At 42.6% G+C, this 13446-nt stretch overlaps 2 protein-coding genes across 3 annotated transcripts in view; both read left to right on the forward strand.

Moving 5' to 3' along the window:
* The window catches only part of manba (mannosidase, beta A, lysosomal), a 7099-nt gene extending 6096 nt beyond the window's left edge, over positions 1–1003 (forward strand). For both annotated transcript variants that reach the window (XM_076300484.1, XM_076300485.1), the window contains exons 16-17: positions 94–357; positions 701–1003. In XM_076300484.1, the coding sequence (XP_076156599.1) occupies positions 94–357; positions 701–925 (489 nt within the window). In that variant the 3' untranslated portion in view covers positions 926–1003. The remainder of the gene's footprint in view (positions 1–93; positions 358–700) is intronic.
* A 756-nt stretch (positions 1004–1759) lies between these two features.
* On the forward strand, positions 1760–7020 carry slc39a8 (solute carrier family 39 member 8). Its single transcript, XM_076300118.1, has 8 exons — positions 1760–1975; positions 2204–2366; positions 2711–2880; positions 3457–3579; positions 4814–5008; positions 5634–5832; positions 6153–6337; positions 6871–7020. Exons 1-8 carry the CDS (start codon positions 1760–1762, stop codon positions 7018–7020), a joined length of 1401 nt encoding a protein of 466 aa, XP_076156233.1.
* The last annotated feature ends 6426 nt before the right edge of the window (positions 7021–13446 follow it).

A 13446-nucleotide genomic window follows, 5' to 3' on the forward strand; every position in this document is an offset into this window, starting at 1 on the left:
CTGATTATCAACAATATGGTTAACTTCAATATGTTAACTTCAGTCAATTTCTTTGGTGTCTTACAACTTCTTATGCTGTGTGTGTGTGTGGAGGTTACAGTCTATCAGTGGAGCAGTCTGACTCCTGTGTGCACTCTGGTGTCTGACCCGTGTATGCTGAAGGGGGGTGTGGCCATGCTGATGATGCAATATTCTGTTCCCGCCCTGTTGAGGGACTGTGGGAAATGCAGTCGCCACTCCTGTTTGGTGACCTTCGACCTCCGTGAATCTGCTAACCCCAACAGCCAGCACGGCCCTACCAGTCACCTGTTCCTCACCTCACTAAAGGATTCAGGACTGCTGCCAGTCAACATCAAAGTAAGGCACACACACACACAAACAGAAAGAGCGAGACACATGGATAAACATATTCAGCATTAATGTGAGGACAACTTCTCCGTGCTTTATTATGATTTATTTCTTGGCGCTCCAGTTTCAAAATCGGTGACCATGGCCATTTAGGTTCTAAATAATGAGTTGTCAGTGTTATATACTCACACTTAAATACATTTTAGCCCTGTATATGATATACTCATGATATCTAGAACCAATTGAAAATGGTGGCTGCCAAACCTCATCAGACTACATTTGGAAACAGAAATAGAGATCTCAAACACATTATTACCATGTCTGTCTGTGGTGTCTGTGTTTCTGTCTCCAGGCCTCAGTGGAGCGGGATGGGGATGTGTTTGCTTTCACCCTTCAGTGTGACGTTGTTGCAGTGTTTGTCTGGTTGGATGTTGAAGACATCGCAGGGCGCTTTGAATCTAATGGCTTCCTGCTGTTGTCACAGAAACGAACTGTGCGCTTCCATCCCTGGAGGCCAACCACTGTTGAGGAGCTGTTGAAAAAGCTCCACATCACTTCATTGCGAGATGTTTACTGAGTGTGTGTGTGTGTGTTTTTTATAATGAATGTAATTTCTGATTTGTTAAATAAAAGATTATAAACACCCAAATTACTAAAATGGTGCTGATGTGGAAGAAAAATAAAAGCCTACTGATTTAGCCTACTAAAACTTTAACACACTCCTCCATGTCTGAATTACAGTAAGTGTTATAACTCCTTTCAGGAAAAGCAAATGTCAAAACAAATCAAACATCACCAGTAACACACGTCTTATACGTTTCTGCAGGGTAGCCACTAGGAGGCATCGACTGGTCAAGGATTTTTTTTTAACTCCGCGTACTTCAAAAAAATGATAAATAAGCTGTGGAAATCTGGCCGTATCTTGAGTGAAACAATGATATATGCTATCTATTCTCTGAAAACATTCTGTTGTCTCTTGATTCATGAATGAACACTTTCAAAATGCCACCAGCCTGGACATCGCAAAAAGGGAAAGGGTGAAAAGCGCGCACAAAGACACCATTGAGACGGGGAAACCGCGAGCGGGGTGCCCGAATACTCACTCACCAAAAGCGCGAGCTGATCTTTGAACAGCCTGAGCGCGCTTTAATCTCTGCTGTAGCTGATACCGCGTCCATTGAAAGTTATTTACGACCGATGATAGCTCGTGGAACCGCCATTCTCTGCTTTTTTTCACTATAATGAGTTCGCCAGTATAGTTTTGCGTTGTTTATTTACTCCTTGTTCACGAAAAGTCTGGATGCCCTAATTGCATGGCATTAGTCTACCTCTAGTTCCCTCGGGGCGCAACTGTAAACCGTTCTCTTACTTGAGCGCTAGAACTCTGGAACTTGAACGTTGGGACTTCAGAATGGCTGCTTTGCTAAGTGTGATTTTTTTGGCTGTGATATCAAATCAATATCACACGGACGCAACCCCTCAAAGTTCTTCTCTTGAAGATATATTGCGTTTTTATGGTGAAAATGAATCCTTGTCTTCTGACAACATGAACAACTTCCTGCACTTGATCACGACCAGGAGATCCCAGTCTATTGACAGTAAGGACAACCCACTGAAAAACACAGAGGTAGGCCTATAGTTTTTCCATCTTGAATCTGAGTATTATTCCACTTTAATCAGGAAAACATTGTTCAGTAATGTGCTAATAATGCATTCAATATTGTTAAGTCTCTGTACTCAGTCCTCTATGTTAAGTGAGGTTTTAACCTGACCCATTATGTTTATGACCTTAATGAGCCTCTGTAAATTAACTATTATTTTCTGTGTGTGTGTATGTTTATGTGTGTGTGTGTAGTGCAAGTCTCCGAAGGAATTACTTGTGTGGCATGGTTTGGGAAATGTGACGGAGTTGACCTTGTCTCAGCTGGAGGTCCTGTGTCCAGCGTTTCTCACACAGGTGCTTCTCCCAACGTGTCCATACGTCAGCCCGGGAGACACCAAGCCTCTAGCCAGCCATGGTGAGGTGGCCATTACCATTCTAATAACACTGAAGTCCTCTCTTGGAGTACAGGGCATGTGACTATGTAACTTATCAGTTAGTGCACCTATTCAGTCAGGTGTGCAAAGCTAATTGTTTCTGTTGAACGTACATTATTAATAGTGTCTGACAGAATAGAGGGAATGTTTTCTTCTTGAAAACATTCTTGGTAACTCAGAACTTATGTACAGTTTTCATTATAGTTATGTGCTCTTCATACAGCAAGCATCACATTACAGATACTGTGTGTGTGTGTGTGTGTGTGTGTGTGTGTGTGTGTGTGTGTGTGTGTGTGTGTGTGTGTGGACATCTTCCCCTGGGCAGTGTGGGGTTATGGGTTCCTCGCCGTGACGCTGATAAACCTGGCTGCGCTGCTGGGACTGCTACTGGTGCCCTTCACAAAGAAACCCTACTTCCCCAAAGTGCTCACCTACTTCATTGGCCTGGCCATAGGAACGCTCTTCTCCAACGCAGTACTACAGCTCATTCCTGAGGTCAGAGGAACACAGACAGAGAGGGAGAGAGGAAGAATGCTCACAACATTTCTATTATATATATATTAAGGTAGTGGGGATAAATTATACAGGTGTTTAATTTATCAGGTGCAGCTATTTTGCAACAAGAACTTCAACGTAACAGAAAAAGGAAAAGCGCAACAGTGCTTACTCCACGTACAGCTAGTTTATTGATGAACTGACGCTTCGATCAGTCAGACCTTCATCAGAGTTATTCAGTGCGCAGTTTGAAACAGCAGTGACAGAAGAGAAGTTACTATCAGTATTTGATCAGCAAGCTCATCAGATATTAGGGGTGTTACGGTACACAAAAATCACGATTCAGTGTGTACCTTGGTTTTGAAGTCACGGTTCGGTTAATTTTCAGTACATGGATACGTACCTTTACTTTTGTACCTTTACACCCCTATCAGATATCAATCACCTATTGCACATAAAGACTTTGATCTATACAATGCTGACAAGTGGAAAGGAAAGCATGACGTGATGGAGAAAACACTACAGGGCTGTGATGTGCTTTATTTTTTTATCTCTGTATATGTGTCTAATTCATAGGCCCTGGGCTTCGATCCAAAAGCTGATAATTACATACTAAAAGCCATTGGAATATTTGGGGGATTCTACATGCTGTTCTTCATGGAGAGGGTCCTGAAAATGGTTCTTAGACTCGATCATGAGGTGAGAAATGTGTGTGTGTATGTTAGAACCTACTTGGAAATGCTGTTTACACTGAAGCTGAAGGATGAAATTGCATCCTCCATGTAGAAATGTTTCCTTCTTTACATTTTTATGACTGTCACACACACCAGCCTATTGATTTGGTCTTATCAGCTTGTTTTGGGTGTGAGCATCCACTAAAGCAGTGTTTTCCAAACCTTTTTTTTTCTGGGCACCCACTTTTTAAAAATGACAGACCATTGCGACCCCATTCACTTCAAATCTAACATGCAACCACCAAATATTGCCCAAAACGTTGATGTTTTAGGCCAAGGGTTCTCAAACTTTTCTATGCCAGGACCCCTCAAACCATTCTACAGTGCATGAAGGCCCCCTTGATCCCGTTTTGCGCTGCCACCACCATACAGTAGGTGGTTGGATAGGTACTGTATGTAAATACTACTAATAGAGGGTTTGGTGATGCACTGACTCCTCCTCAGTTTTCCCACAATTCTGATATCTCAATTATACTCATGTGTTAAATGTTAAATATTTTCCTCATCCTGCTTTGAACAGGTTGTGTTGCATTTTGTGCACCATCAGCTTGGAAAGTTGAAAAGTGACTGACCTACCGAAAAGATAAGTTTGGGGATATTCTCGCATTCTACGCAGAGGGTTGCAGTGCTTCAACCCTGTCGTCACTCTTCAGCATAACATGAAGTTCCTGAATTTCTAAAGAGAGATGTTGTAGGCTACATTGCGTTGCAGAGTTGGATACATAACACCGTGGATGTCAATTACGATTGAAACATAGCCTATGCAGATAACTGAAGTCGTTATATTGTAGCCTAATTGTGGAGATGTCTTTATTTGGAAAGTTGAATCCGCATTTTCCTCTGGAGTTAAACTTGTGATTGTTTGTGCTAAGGCTGTGCATTGGTGTTGTGTAGTGGCGTTTTAGTAAATTGTGCGCACGATTTACTAAATTGAGAGCACTATTTAGTAAAACGTGCACACAATTTAGTAAACTGAGCGCACATTTTCTGGACATACACCAAAAAATATCTTGCAATTACCCCTCCAGGGTTCTGGCAACCCAACTAAAATCTCCTGCGACCCACAGGTTAGTGGCTAATGGGTTAATGGCTAGTTTAAAGTTTAATGTAGGGTGTGTGTGTGTGTGTGTGTGTGTGTGTGTGTGTGTGTGTGTGTGTGTGTGTGTGTGTGTGTGTGTGTTTCCACCTTTATGTCGTAGCATGGGCACAGTCACGCCCCTCTTCCGCCACCCCAGCCAAACTCTGAGGTGAAGAGTGACATCATCACCGTCACCAGTTTTAGCAACATCAGCCTGAACAACACAAACACCATAAACAACAGCGTCAACAACAGTGTGGCCAACCTCATCAACAATGACACGACCAATGGGGGTGCAGCCCCTGAGAATGAACAGGTAATGTAACATGTATGCCAACTCGTACCCCCACCCCTTAAAAACACACACACACACACACAGACTGCAAATATATCCTCATATTTCCTGGTAAGAGAGAAGAGAAGAAAAAGAAAAGAACTTTCTATGAAGTTGTTTAAGTATAAGTGATCTATTAAATGTGAGATAATTCAGTGTTGTTAATGGTTAATGGTGCAGGTCCACATGTGTGCATGTATGTTATCAGTGAAAGGTTGGCATCTTTAAGGAGGTTAAGGAGTTCCTTCTTTTCGCTGGGTTATGTTGACACTGATAGCGCTCAATGCTGCAATGGGTTTGGCCCACATGTGGAGCATACGATGGCCAGATCTGTTCGATAGTTCAGGCCCAGTCTGGAGTTAAATAATGCTATTTCAACTTCATGCTATTTGTTTAGGGTGTAATTCAGCCCTCCAGAAATTCACACTCACAACATTGGTAGTACAAGCACAAAATAAATAGTACAAGCACAAAATAAGCTTCTGTGTTCTCTAGGTATATGGGTGCTCCCTCTTAGGGCATTGGAGTGTCTCAGTTGAGTATTTCAACCTCACTTTGATACCTGTATTGCCTCTCTGGATGTGGGTCTGCGTGTGCTTGTGTGAAGGAAAGAGTTGTTGCCTGTCATTGGCTGCGCGGTGAGCAGATCTCAAACATAAAGACGGTGGCCTGGATGATCACACTGAGCGACGCGCTGCATAACTTTATAGACGGCCTGGCCATCGGAGCGTCCTTCACCGTGTCCATTCTCACAGGGTTCAGCACCTCCATCGCCATTGTGTGTGAGGAGTTCCCACATGAGCTGGGTGAGCAAATGCGTACATGTTCACAAAATGAACACGGCACACACACACACACACACACACACACACACACACACAAACACACTTACAAGACAAGAGACACACATAGCCTAGATTAGACAAACAAAGCTCTGACAGCTCTTGTAATTTCCATATGCAGACACACACACACATTTACATACAGCATAGGCAAACATTATGTAGGCCTTGTGACAGGTTTTTGGATTGGGGTTGCTACTAATGTAACTCTGTAAGAACAAGTGATGATAGTTTAGTAAAGTTTTACATTTTTTAAATCTCTCTCTCTCTCTCTCTTGCTACAGGTGATTTTGTGATATTGCTTAACTCGGGCATGTCAGTGCGCCAGGCTGCGTTCTTCAACATGCTCTCTGCCATGTGCTGTTACCTGGGGCTGGTACTGGGCATTGTGCTGGGCAGTAACTTTGCCCCCAATCCCATCTTTGCCGTCGCTGGTGGCATGTTCCTTTACATCGCCCTGGCTGACATGGTGAGTCCTCTCTCTTAGGCGAGGATCACATCAGCCAGTGGCAAGTGGCAGCGGCAAACGTAACGCAGACCATAATAAGTTATATCTCGTTCCTAAGCAAGACAAACAGTTTGTCAATTGAATATGCTCGCGTTGCACTTTGAAAGTTGAACCAAGTTCAACGCTCAGCTTGTTCAATGCTGTGAACCATATAGAACAATAGGAAACCTGCTGCTTGCCGCTGGCTAATGTGATCCCCGCCTTATGAAGAGTTTACTTGTTGCTGTTTCTCCAAATGATTTGGCCTGTGTTTAACCTCGGTATATACTGGATAAAAAAGACCAAAATTAATTAAATTATTGAAACTACTATGAAATTAAACTATAAACATATCCAATCATATACTGTTGCATCTATTACATTATGTATTTCTCTGAATATTATGTTTCTATTGTCTCAATCAACGTGAGGTCACACACACTCTCGCACACACATACACCAACAAGCATACAATTGAAATCCCAAAGATCAACTTGCCTGTTTGTGTCCTTTAGTTCCCTGAGATGAACAACATCATGAATGCCACAAAGTTGTCATCGATGGAGAAGGCCTTCTTCTTCCTCATCCAGAATGCTGGCCTACTCACAGGGTTCAGCATCATACTCCTCATCACCATGTTTGCTGGAGAAATTAATCTGGGGTAGAGTGGAGGAAAAACAGTAAAAAGATGGAGGGAGGGAGGGAGAGAGAGAGAGTGAGAGTGTGTGAGAGAGAGAGAGAGAGAAAGAGAGAGAGAACAGTAGATTTGACTTAATTTTGACTTAATTTTCATCTGTATTCTGCCAAAGAACAAAGGATGGACACTGATATGTGTCAAGGAGACCTGCAGGAATACACACATGCAGACAGATTTTTTCTTTTTTCTTTTACCAACACTGGAAAGGGATGTTTATATTCAATTATGTGCAATAGTCTTACTTTAGAATTTATAGTAAATTATTTTTCCAACCATATATTGTGTTTTCTTTTGTGGTGTTTTTTTCCCCAAGTTTCTGCCGTATTTGATCTAAACAATGAGCCTGTGTTTGTGCAAATTCCTTGGTGTCAACATGTGCCTCGTGTTTTCATTCTCTCTCTCTCTCTCTCTTTCCCTTTCCCTGCCCCCTCTCTCCTAGTTGATTTAGTCTTCCCCAGTAGGCTAGTAGCTCAGTAGCTCATTGATCCTGTTAGGTCAGCTTTGAGTGCATGTGTACTCTGCATTTATGCTGCCATCTAGTGGGAGAGTGAGTTAACACTCTAATGACATGCTTCTAGTTAGTGCAAACAAATGAAGGAGATGTGAACGGAATGCCATTGTCTCTTGGTGCGTTCATGGGCATTGGAAAAAAACGTTTTCCCAGTGAAAACGTCATCATTTACGTCACTTCATGTGGGAATCAGAGGTGGGAAACTGGAGCTAGATTTTGCTACACGAGTTGCCCAGTTAGGGGCATGTCATCACGTTGTAGTTCATTTGTAGTCCATGTGGCCTTTCATGTCCAACAGTTTTAATGTGAACTTTAAGTTTTTTTGTCACTTGAAAGCTGCATATCATTTTTTCACAAGCGTCTTACACCATATTTGTAAGTAAATACAGTTGTTTATTTAAAGGTAAACTATGCAGTATTGGCAATTTCCTTACTGTTTTCTCGGTTTTTGCTTCTTTTTCGCTGGCTCGGTCATGACGAATGTCTGAGAAACTTCATCGCTACCTTTTTCTAGCCAGTGCCTGGCGTGTATGTGTATTTGAATGCAGTAAAGCAATTTGTTACACTCGTTATACTTCCTGACACTGAGGCCGTCGGCCAGCCGCCCCAAAGTTGCAAGGGTGGTTTTTTCCACTCACAGGTGCTAGGGGGAAGCGAGACGGCCACCATTCAACCCGAAAAAAGTCATATAACCATTCCAATGACTCTAAAGCTGTTAAATGAAGGTGAAATTAAGCTAAAAAACTTGCACATTAAGCTAAAAAACCTGCATAGTGTGCCTTTAAGATTAGTGAGCGTATGTTTTAACCTTTGTTGTGGCATCCATGTTTTCCACACATTCCAACGGGAAAGCACATGAACACTCGCGGTGGGAAAAACAACATAATCACGGGGGTGTTCCTTGTCATTCCCAGGTGGCATGAATGGACCATTATAGACCTGGTATACTCCTGCATCTGTGTTCCGCACACACGGCGCGTGACGTAAATTGCGTCATTAACGCAATGTGGGGGGTGTCGTGTATCTTCCAACAATTGTGACCGCGTGGAAATGTACACGGAGGAGCATACCACTTCCTTTAGTCCTACTATATGAGATGTTTGCTGGGACAAACACAAGCATGATCTCTACAAAGAAAAGAACAAAAAGGAGGCTGGGTAGAATGACCCTAAATTAACCTTAAACCTTAATGCCCCAGACAAGAGCACGGACACTAGATTCAGATAACCTATGGTATACCTAACAGTTATAATTATGACCGCCAAACCAGGGTTTTTTTCTTCCGGATTTTTTTTTCCAGTGAATTTCCGTCAACGATTCCCGGGACATTGAAAGACCTGGCTGCACAAAACATGGTCGGCATGTAGCCCCACAAAGATGACATGGAACCATTGTTTTTCGTTTTGATCCATCGCCCAACCGCCGCACCGGGCCCCCCGAAAGGAGGGTAGCAAAAACAAGGTGTTGTAATCGCAGGTATCTTTGGGTGACATGTTCAAAACTGCACGAAATTAAAGAGAAGGACCATTATGACACCCTCCGAGTGCATGCCAAGTTTTGTGGAATTCCGTTTATGGGCAGCCATACAATAAATGAATATATGTTAAATTTAGTGACTGTACACCAATCGGCCTGTAGATGGTCGGACACAGTTTTCTGTGGATATCTCGAGAACCGTGGGGCCTAGGATGACCAAATTATTTTTTGTACACTGTATGTTGGTCTCCAAGGGCCATGTCAACACATCCCATATCCACTCATTTTAGGTATAGCGCCTCCTAGTTAAAAATGAAAAGGCAAAAACGAGACATTGTAATTGCAGGTATCTTTGGCTGACAGGTTCAAAACTGCAAAAAAATTGAATTGTAGGATCATTATGACACCCTCTGAATGCATGACAAGTTTCGTGAAATTCCGTTCATAGGGGGCCATATTAGCTTAATTTCACTTATAGAGCGCCAAAACATTACACTTGTCTCATGGCTCTTTACAGAATGTTAGACAATCAGAGAAAATAAAAGAAGGCTCATGGGTAACGGGGGCGAGGAAAAACTTCCTAGAATTAGACATACATATAGGAAGAAACCTCGAGCAGATCCACGAGTCAAGGGCCTGACCCATCTGCCTACGGTCAGTTACAGAACAGTAAGGTCTGTATATGAAATGCATAAGTTAGATGTATAATAGAACATGGTGTTTAAAGCCACCTGAGGTGTATGTTACAAGAGGTGGGATGGTTACATATCCGGTATGATAATGCATGAATCCTATTTAGTGTCAGAAAGTTCAAATAGTCCAGTGTAGGAAATGGAATTTTCCAGGGGGATTAGGAGTTGTCATAGGGCAAGTGGTGGGTCGCTAGGCTGTATGGGCCAGGAATCCGGGCAGAGTTGTTATAGGGCAAGTGGTGGGTCGCTAGGCTGTACGGGCCAGGAATCCGGGCAGGGGGGACAGTAATAGGCGATGATAGGGCAGTCGTAGGGATAGGACTTCAGGTGAGATGAGGGCCAAACACATGGATGGCTGATGACTGGTGATGGTATACCTCACAAGAGAGAGAGATATAGAGTGGGTTAGTATTACTATAAATTAAATTGGTTAATATCAATAAGTATATCAATGCTACTATGTAGTGTTATACCATAGTGAGAATAGGCAAGAGAGGGAAGAGGAGAGAGGGGGGGTTGTATGGCGTGACACATGAAAAGTCCATGGCAGCACTATGCTATAGCAGCATAACTAAGGCATGGTGAAGGGTAGTCAACACCAGGGCAGGTATGGTCAGTGACCACCATCGCACGCATGACTAGGGTGCCTGTCACACAAGGACACAATGGTCCATTCCAAAAAACCCTGAGGTGGGTGAAGTTCCACACTGCACCATACTACTAAAGAGGTATGTTTTTAGTCTAGACTTAAAAATAGGGAGGGTGTCTACTAATCGAATTGAGGGAGGGAGATTATTCCAGAGGAGGGGTGCGCGGTAGCAGAAAGCTACTACTGAGATTCATTAGCCCGGTTAAAACCAGACCCTTCTCAGTCATAACTGAGAGTGGGTCTGGGGAAGGTTCGTTCACAGCCCATTTCCAAAGAGCGTTCCCAAACGGACGCCGATCAAAATGCCTCGGACGCAATAGGAGAGGCCAAAAACCAATCAGAGCAACGAAAGATACAGAGTGATGGAAACACACAATTTGCAACACTGTCTGTTTGTAGGGAGAAGCAGGAAGAATTAACCACTTTTTAATTAAACGTAGGCTAATTTACAAAGACATCGTGCCACACTGAAAGCTAATATTTTGTCACTAGCAATTTACATCTGCCCTCTGTCAAAAACAATTGCATTTTCAGCTCTGAACAAAACCGTTCACGTTCAAACGAGCATTTTGTTTCATTCGTCCTTTCTGGCTGACCGGGACATATAAAGCAGGAATGGGAATGAGAGACTGAAACGTTCAAAGCAATTATGCCGGAATTGTTTCAAGGCAAACACTGAAGTGTAGCATTCAAGTTATGCTCGCATACCAATTCAAAAGCAGCCTATGTGTTTTCTGTCAGCTACGTGTCCAGCTACTATAGTCCTATAAATGCACAGAATATCAAACCGTTTTCAGTAGCCTACCACTGTTGCAGATATCACATAGGTAGGCTAAAATATCCCATATTAGGTATAGGCTACATTGTACAATGTTGCATATTCCAACATAAGGAAGCAGTTAAGAAACTTCTAACTCCCTGTCTTAGCCTAAACCAACGTGATATCAGCTTCAAACTAGAAAATGTAATTCCAGGGAATTACGAGTGCATGAAAATGCAAAAATGGCTGCTGAATGAAATATTGTTGAATATTGTCTAAAATCTAAGTAAAAAGATGGAGGTCAGATAGAGAAAAAAGCTGGCGGGGAGCCATAATTGATGACAGCTTACAGTTGGAATGGCCGAACAGTTAAATAGTTAAATAGTTTAAATAGTTAAATTATTTTATAGCAAATTATTGTATTGAGGACTTATTTTGAAGTTGAAGTTGTGGGCAGAGGAAACAGTTGGCGGGAGTCATAGTTGATGACAACTGACAGTTTGAAAGGCTGAACAGTTAAATAGTTGGATAGATAAAATGGTTAAATTATTTAAAATGAAATTATTGTAGTGAGGAGTTTTACTTTAAAACAGTTGTGGGCAGAGGAAACAGTTGACGGGAGTCAAAGTTGATGACAACTGACTGTTGCTAGAGTAGTTATGGTGGTTATGCTGGTTGCTAAGTTAATGTTGGTTGCTAGGTTTTAACTGTGAATGTGGTTGCTAGGCTGTTGCTAGGGTACTTGAAGTGGTTTCTAGGTTGTTGCTAGGGTTTCCATGGTAGCTACTATCAGAAATAAAGGAGTTACTACAGTGGTTTGCTAGTATAATCATGTTGGTTGCTATGGAAACTGACATAGATGCTTAATTTGAATGGTTGCTAAATTGGTTGCTAGGTAGGTGGTGGTTTAATATAGTAGGCTAGAGGCATAGTTGATGATAACTGACAGTTGGAATAGTTGAAAAGTTAAACAGTTGGATAGTTTAAATGGTCAAATTATTTAATAGGGAATTATTGTAGTGGATACTTTTATTTTGAAACAGCTGTGGGCAGAGGAAGCAGTTAAACAGGATCTGTAGTCTTAAAAGCCAGATTGTATGCTTAAAGCCTGAGACAGACATTGGTGGAGGTGGCCGGAACACTTGGCATAGGATTCTAAGTGCCCTACTGTGATGTCATATTCGGCAATGTTAAGTCTACGGGGGAATTTTTAGTAGTTTTTAATTAATAGTTCAAAAAGTATAAATGTTACAAAGTTGAAAAATACATAGCTGAAGTCACCTAGATAAGACCTACGCAACACAGTTTGAACGAAGTTTCTACGTCAAACGGTTGAAGCTGAATTAAACGCACAAATACGTACGCTATCGTCATCGTGTAAAGCCCGCCTCAAGGGTTCTGATTGGTGCCTCGATCTAGAATCGAATGGGTTCTTGGCCAGACCAGAGGGCCAGACGTAGCCTAGAAATCTAGACGCGCCCCTAGCGGCAGCAAATTACATTTGCTGCCAGGACTAGGCCAGACGTAGCCTGGCGAGCCAGACCCACATTAAAATGTAGGGTCTGGGCACTCACCGTTCGCAGAGCAACGAAATAGTCTACTGTGAATCATGTAGGGAGAAGAGCCAAAACATTAGCCTGACGAGCCAGACCCACATTAAAATGTAGGGTCTGGGCACTCACCGTTCGCAGTGCTCCGTCCGAGGGACGGGATAAGTCAGTTGTCTTTCAAATTCCCTCTGCACGCAATAGGACAGTGGCAGCGCTATGAGTCCCATGCGTTTCCCACCAGCGGAGCTAATTGGCTAGTTCAAACGTTTGCCAACATAATAAAAGCTTAACTCGTGTCACACTGTTCGCCAGCAGCAACATCCATCTTATTTGTTTTCAAGTAGCAGGGAATTCAAGCCAAACCGTTGCAACTCTGCCATTAATCATTATGTTAAGCCCACCTAACGACTCTATACACAATTTCAATGGCCTGATTAAGTTTCGATTTCTGGAGCTCACAAGCCAACGGAGAGTTGCTAGACTAGCCCTGGGGCGCATCTAGATTTCTAGGCTAGGCCAGAGCCATAGAGAGATCAAAAGCTTTCTTTTACTGTCTATGGGCCAGACGGACTTTCAGAGTGAATCTCGAATTTGCCGGAAGTAGCCTACGTCTGGGTTTTTCCCAGGCTAGAGATTCTTGGGATTACAAGAAATCCAATATTCTGTGATCGTAGCGTTCTAGGTGGGTTATATGGGACTAGGAGATCACACACACACACACACACACACACACACACATAAAAACACACACATGCA

This window comes from Alosa pseudoharengus, unplaced genomic scaffold (genome assembly GCF_046254945.1).
Source record: "Alosa pseudoharengus isolate Yale_2024_CS ecotype anadromous, Long Island Sound unplaced genomic scaffold, YU_APseudo_1.1 YU_APseudo_1.1_scf_22, whole genome shotgun sequence".
NCBI classification, from domain to species: domain Eukaryota; kingdom Metazoa; phylum Chordata; class Actinopteri; order Clupeiformes; family Clupeidae; genus Alosa; species Alosa pseudoharengus.

Coding starts and splice junctions, on each gene's coding strand:
- slc39a8 (XM_076300118.1), top strand. CDS start 1,760: ATGGCTGCTTTGCTAAGTGTGATTTTTTTGGCTGTGATATCAAATCAA. Junction 2,367..2,710: donor CAAGCCTCTAGCCAGCCATG/GTGAGGTGGCCA, acceptor TCCCCTGGGCAG/TGTGGGGTTATGGGTTCCTC. Junction 2,881..3,456: donor TACTACAGCTCATTCCTGAG/GTCAGAGGAACA, acceptor TCTAATTCATAG/GCCCTGGGCTTCGATCCAAA.